This window comes from Apaloderma vittatum, unplaced genomic scaffold (assembly GCF_000703405.1).
Source record: "Apaloderma vittatum isolate BGI_N311 unplaced genomic scaffold, ASM70340v1 scaffold31707, whole genome shotgun sequence".
NCBI lineage: Eukaryota > Metazoa > Chordata > Aves > Trogoniformes > Trogonidae > Apaloderma > Apaloderma vittatum.
In genome coordinates, this window is record NW_009727253.1 from 18708 (window position 1) to 24916 (window position 6209).

Below are 6209 nucleotides of genomic sequence, written 5' to 3' on the forward strand. Positions count from 1 at the left end.
GCAGGAATGTAAGTATGGGCAGCGTAAGGAGGGTTTAAATCTACTAAAGTGTTGTGACCGAGTGTGGGTCTTAATTTTTGGGCCTGCTCTGAGTGATATTGGTTAGAACTAGAGCTGGAAAAACGTCTCTTTTTTTTTTTTTTTTTTTTTTCTCCCCATGTGAGCGCTTCTCCTGTTTCAGCTCCTGCTAAAACAAAACAACAAAAAAAGCAAATACATAAATCCCGTAAAGGACTTGAGCGCACGTTGATGTGGCCTTCTGGGTGGATGGAAGAAAATCAAACCCATCTTCCCTGTCTCGCTGCCTGAGCCAGTTGCACGCATCCCCCCCTTCCCCTCCCCTGACTTTCAGGCCCAGCAACGTATAATTACTGCCAAATGACTTTCAGCTCCAGATTGTGCAGCTGGGATCAGTGATTACAATTGGAAGCAAATAAAGGATTTGTTCCTCAGTGTTTGTGCTGGGGAGAATCATTACCTTTAGGATCGTTTTAGCTGAGTTGAAGATAGTTTTGTGCCGCGTTTACTTTTTTAAAAAAAAAAAAAAAATTACAAAATGATGGCGAAAGGTCAGGGAGCGAGCCCTCTCCTCTGAGGATGAGGGCCATTCCTCCAAGCAATAAAAAAAGGAACAGAGCAACAACGTGCAGCTCCTGGGGAGTAGTTGCTTGAGGATCTGACCTCGAGGAATAGTTAAGGGCAAGACATGGGCCTGATCTTTAGCCCTTCAGCTCTGGATGCTGCTGGACGGGATGAGGCTGAGAGGTACCGACATAACAACATCTGGTTACTCAGAAAGGAGTTGGAAAACACCAGCCAGCTCTCCGCTGGGTGCTGTAGTCATCACACAGTGGTAGATGAGCTCCTGTGGAGCTGGGCTCGGGTTGAACCAGAGAGCCGGAGGTGATGGGGTTGGGTTTTTTTCCCCTTTGGAAAAGAGAAGGTACTGCCTTTCCAATTCCTGTAGCGTGCAGCTGGGGGAAAAAAAAAAAAAGCAAACTATTAGCATCTCTAAAATAAAGCTGGAGGCAAACTGAACTTTCCATTCATGGGCTTCTTTTTTTTTTTTTTTGCTTTAGAGAGGAGGTTTTTTAGCAGTAAGGAGGGTTCTTGATGATCTGGCTATGACAACATCTCGCTGCCCTGTGAAGGGGCTGTGGGGTGCCAGAAGAAAGCTCAACGTGCAGCAATCTCTGCTCCTGCTCTCCGTTCTAGCGGGAAGTGTTGAGAGAGATTCCTGAACGTGCTTGGAGGCGTGCTGTAAGAGCGAAGGTGCTTTTAGCTGGGCCACGATATCTCTGCTTAACGTATCGAAACATCCTCTTCACCTCTGTGGAGGGGAGGCCTCCAGCAGAGATCGGCATTGCCTGCAGCCCCGAGAGATCCCGCCTGGAGATTCCTTTCACTGCAGGTTTCTTGGTCACGTTGGGACTCCAAGCATCCGTGTCCATCCAAAAAGGCAATTCCTATCTTAAACGACTGTGTCATATTGCTGGGCCAAATTAAACAGCTGCTGCGTTTCCCAGTGCCCGGCAGCTCGGGCTGGGGTAAGGCTCTTTGAGCCTGGAGGTGCAGCACGAGGGTAGGTAAAGCTTTAGTAGTATCCCGAGTTTTCTCTTACAGCCCAACCTCTTTTCTGTGTTCATCTTAGCGCAGGTGTTCTGGAAAATAGCTTCAAACGAGGTTAATATTCTTAACAACGTCCAGATTACTGGGGAGGCTTCATGTCCAACCAGCATTTTCACTAATACACGGATGCAAATTCCATTTGGTGGCCCACAGGCGTCCAGTTTCCACATCACCTTAGGAGTTAGATTCCTCAAACTTATTTATCAGCGTGTTGGCTGATCAAAGCTTTGCTCAGCCCTTCCTATGTCATGGAGGTTTGGATGCCTGAATGACTCCCCCTTTAAAAAAAAGATTAGGGATGAGGGAGAAGCAGCTCTGCTTTGAGCCTGAGCAGTCTTTGTTGTGTAAATGAGTAAGTGAATTCAATTCTTCCCTCTCTTCCCGCATCTTTCCAGGTCGAATCAAGTACTCGGAGCGAGTGTATGATGCGTGCATGGATACATTCGACTGTCTTCCTCTTGCTGCCCTCTTAAACCAGCAATTTCTGTGCGTGCACGGAGGACTGTCTCCAGAAATCACGTGTCTAGATGACATTAGGAAAGTAAGTAATCTCCGTGAGCCTTTCCACAGACCTTACACAGGGGGGTGAAAGGCCGGCTCGGTTCCCGCGTGGAGCTCCAGGTTGAGGCTCCCGGGCCCCACACTCTGCCCCATCGGGGTGTGGATGGGGCCGCGGCTCTCAGGCGTCGGCCTGATTTTGGGTCCGTTTTCCAGTTAGACAGGTTTAAGGAGCCTCCAGCCTTTGGTCCAATGTGTGACCTGCTCTGGTCCGATCCGTCCGAGGATTACGGCAACGAGAAAACGCTGGAGCATTTCGCCCACAACACCGTTCGAGGCTGCTCCTATTTCTACAGGTGAGTGGTGTTTTAGGGGGGCTTTTTGTCTCCCCTGAAACAATTGGCTCTAACCCACAAAATCTTGCTTGTTTTTTCTCCTCCTGTGATACTGATCTCCCTTTGCTTTACGAAATTGTGCTGTTGGACAGCAGAGACGCTTCTTGCACCCCTCAGGCTGCCTTTGGAGTACCAGGACCTTTAGGAAATAATCTTTCCGTGTCTAAAAGAGAAGCATTTGCGCTGACAGACTACTCTTAGCCCAGCTCCTGGGGAGAATTTAGCAGTTTGGCAGAATGCTTTACAACTAATTTTTGAATGATATAATACGTACTGACCCGATTGGGTGATGCCGGACACAAACCGCGTGAAACCAAATCCTCGGTGACGCTGGGTGTTCTCCTGTGCTACCTGCTGACATGAGCTTCCTTTTCTATTTTCCAGTTATCCTGCAGTTTGTGAATTTTTGCAGAACAATAGTTTGTTATCTGTAATCCGAGCTCACGAAGCCCAGGACGCTGGGTAAGTGCCAGGGAGCGCTCCTTAAGTAAGAAAGGACCGTCCTTAGCAAGTCCTTTAACACTTGACCTGTTTTTTTTCAGGTACCGAATGTACAGGAAGAGCCAGACAACGGGCTTTCCCTCGTTAATCACAATCTTCTCTGCACCAAATTACCTAGATGTCTATAACAACAAGGGTAAGGTTGGCAAGGCCACTCTTAGGATTCCTACCTTGCCTTGCCTCGCCCGCTCTGCCCTCGCCCGTGTTCTTAGGCGTGAAATGGCAAAGAGATTTAAATGCTAAACTGAGCTGGAAGTTCTCTGCCTTAACGTGTGACTGTGGCAATTAGCTGTCAAGTTATGAAGGTTAGAATAATGTGTTGGTTTCCAGCCACGTGACAGCAGAGCAGGGTTGGGCAACGTTGCCATAAAAAGGAGCTGCTGGTATAGGCAAGGTTTTAATTTCCCTGTGCCTCTAAAAACACAGTACTGTGGGGAGTTTCTCATTTGCATAAATTTGAACAGCTTTGTTAAACTGACCTTTGCTTTTCTGGTAAGCTTGAGGGAGACAAAGTAATGGGTAAACTGAAAAAAACAAACCTGTGGCTTAAGCCTTCTCGTTTTGGAGAGCTGATCATCTGATTCTGCGTGACTGCAGGCTCCTGGTGGTGAAGGTTCGTTCAGTGCAGGTCCAGCTCCCAGGGGCTGACGTGGGTTGTCTTTCCTTTTTTCTCTCCTAGCTGCTGTGCTGAAATACGAAAACAACGTCATGAACATCAGGCAGTTCAACTGTTCCCCTCACCCCTACTGGCTTCCAAACTTCATGGATGTCTTCACATGGTCTTTGCCTTTTGTAGGGGAAAAGGGTAAGAGAGAATTTGAATTTCTATTACGCCCAGTGACTGGTCCCAGCACCCTCAGTGCTGGAAACCTGCCCCGCAGGCTGTTAAATGTGTTGGGAGAGCGTTGAAACTCATGAATACCGATTAGCACTGGGAAGCTGTTCAGGTTCAAGTTGATCTGCGTGTTACTTGGTAAAGTTCTTGCGGAAATAATTGTTGATATTGGTAAAAGCTTCCTAAACGAGGGAAAACGATCCTTTCTGGCTATTTCTGCATTCTTGCTGGAGCTGATTGGGGGTGGTATAGCCCCACCTCAGAACGTGGAGACCTTTCTTTTGCTCTGGGAGAAATTCCAGTCTCCCCTTGGCTTGTGGCCGGCCAAAAAGGAATCACTTGCTTCAGTGTAAAGGCTTATTTTGCTCTGAAGGCAGCTTAAAGCATGACCAAGACTTTGCATCAGTTTCTCAGCACAGAGAGGGTTTTAGTTTAAATTCCACCCCACCGTGGCCTGCTTGGACCACGACCTCAAGGTCTGAGTTGCCAAAGGGGTTTTTTTTTTTGACTTTGAGCAACCAAAGGTTGAGTTCCCTCCCTGCCCAGATGTGACATTTTTGGAGCCAGCTGGCCTGTTGGGCGGGTTGGGGCGGGGAGGGGGGACCCTCAGCAAGCCCGAAGCTGCTCTGCCTGAATGTTGGCACCCCGCGCCCCGCGGCTGCTTCATCTGCGACGTGCTTGGACCTCATCCACCTCCTTGGCAGAGGGTGTACAGCGTGTCGTCTGCTCTGGGTTACCGCTGCCAGGTACCAGCAGCGCACGGCTGGAAGCGTCTTCGGGCTTCCAAATTCCAGAGTAGAAATGACCTTGAGATGCTTTGCTTGTCCAGCTCGTCCTCCAGCTGCCTCTCGGCTGCCAAGTGCGCGCCCCAGGCCTCTCTAACCGCCCTGTCTGTGCTTCTTACAGTCACAGAAATGCTCGTTAACATCCTCAACATATGCTCCGATGACGAGTTGATCTCAGATGGCGATGAGACATTGGAAGGTAAAAAAAATGCCGTTGCAGCTGAGCTGGTAACGGTGCGGGGGCGGAGGTGGGGAAGGTGTCTGATGGCAGCTCGAGAGCGATCAGCGCTTGACTTAGAGCTGGGTGCCCAGCCAGGGCCTCCAGTTCCCTTTTGGCCAACCCTTGCGCAGTTCTGCTTAGGAATCATTTCTATTTTTTTTTTTTCCCTTTGCTATTCAGTCACAGAGAAATTAAATCACATTCACTGCGGCAGGTGCTTCTTGCCAGCTACTCTGGAGAATGGCTTCCTCCTCCTTCCAGAGACTGCTTCCCGAGCGGCTGCGTTTTCCCCCAATTCAAAACTTTCTGCACCAAAACATCCACCCAGTCTTCTCCTCTGCTGCAGTGAACTCCTCTGGGAGGCAGCTTCTTGTATCAACCCCCTCCCAAATGAAAAAAAAACAAAAAAAAAAACAAAAAAAAGCAGAATGCTGTTTTTGGCCCTGAGTTTGAAGCTGTGCAAGAACCGAGAGTTGCTGAGCTGCTCTGCAGTTTCTGTCTTGGGGGGAATCGCCTGAGAGACCCCGAGAAAGCTGGGGCGCAGGCGTGGGGCCCTGGGGGGAGCTGCCCGGGCAGGTCCATGCAGGGTGAGGACGGTCTGTCCCGCAGAGAAGCAGAACCTTGTGGAACAACGAGGTGCCGCTGCTCCCGTCGACAGGTCGAGTCTTGAACCCGCTTCTCCCATTGCATTTCGTTTTTTGGTTTTGTTTTTCTGTTTGTGGTTTGTTTTTTGTTTTTTTCTTTCTCCCTCCCATGGAAATTAAATTTGTTTCTTCTATCTCTGTCTTCATCTACTTGTTTCTTGGTGTCTCCTCTCCCTGAAGATCACTACATTTCAAGCTATCAGAAAGGTACCCGGCTAGAATTTGCTACGAGCTTAATTTTCACTGCCTGTGCCACCAGATTCCTCGGAGTGGATTGGAATAGCTGACTAGTTGGGCGGCCTCTTCATCCCCTTTCAGTTTTTAACATGAGCGCCCGTGTGTCGTTGGTTTTTTTTTTTAACCCTTTCTGCGTTCCTCCAGGAACTTCCGAGGAACGGGGTCACGTAAAAAAAGCAGCCACTTAGTGCATGGCTGAGCCAGCGGTGCATGTCGGACCTCCGGGTTGGCTTGTCCTGTCCTCATGTGTACTTGGGCCATGTGAGGAATCTCAGCTGAGAGGAGATGCATCCCTTTACCTCTTTTTTTTTTCCTTTTTTTTCTACTTGGATTTTGTTTGATTTCCGTTCTCAGTTACCCTCTGTGCTTTTTTCCTCTCCTCTCCGGGTCTCCGTAGCGGAAGGGCGAGCTCACGTATCTCACTTTGCGGGGAAGGGGGGGGGGCAAAGCAGACTCAGCCCTCCC

At 49.2% G+C, this 6209-nt stretch overlaps 1 protein-coding gene across 1 annotated transcript in view; it reads left to right on the forward strand.

Annotated features, from left to right (window-relative positions):
* The window catches only part of LOC104277086 (serine/threonine-protein phosphatase 2B catalytic subunit gamma isoform), a gene marked incomplete at its 3' end in the record, with an annotated part of 12543 nt that overhangs the window by 5673 nt on the left and 661 nt on the right, over nt 1-6209 (forward strand). The window contains exons 3-10 of the mRNA XM_009873622.1: nt 1-8; nt 2025-2170; nt 2344-2483; nt 2907-2984; nt 3065-3159; nt 3703-3828; nt 4765-4842; nt 5688-5714. The exon at nt 1-8 is cut by the window's left edge and continues 95 nt beyond it. Coding sequence (XP_009871924.1) covers nt 1-8; nt 2025-2170; nt 2344-2483; nt 2907-2984; nt 3065-3159; nt 3703-3828; nt 4765-4842; nt 5688-5714 — 698 coding nt within the window. The remainder of the gene's footprint in view (nt 9-2024; nt 2171-2343; nt 2484-2906; nt 2985-3064; nt 3160-3702; nt 3829-4764; nt 4843-5687; nt 5715-6209) is intronic.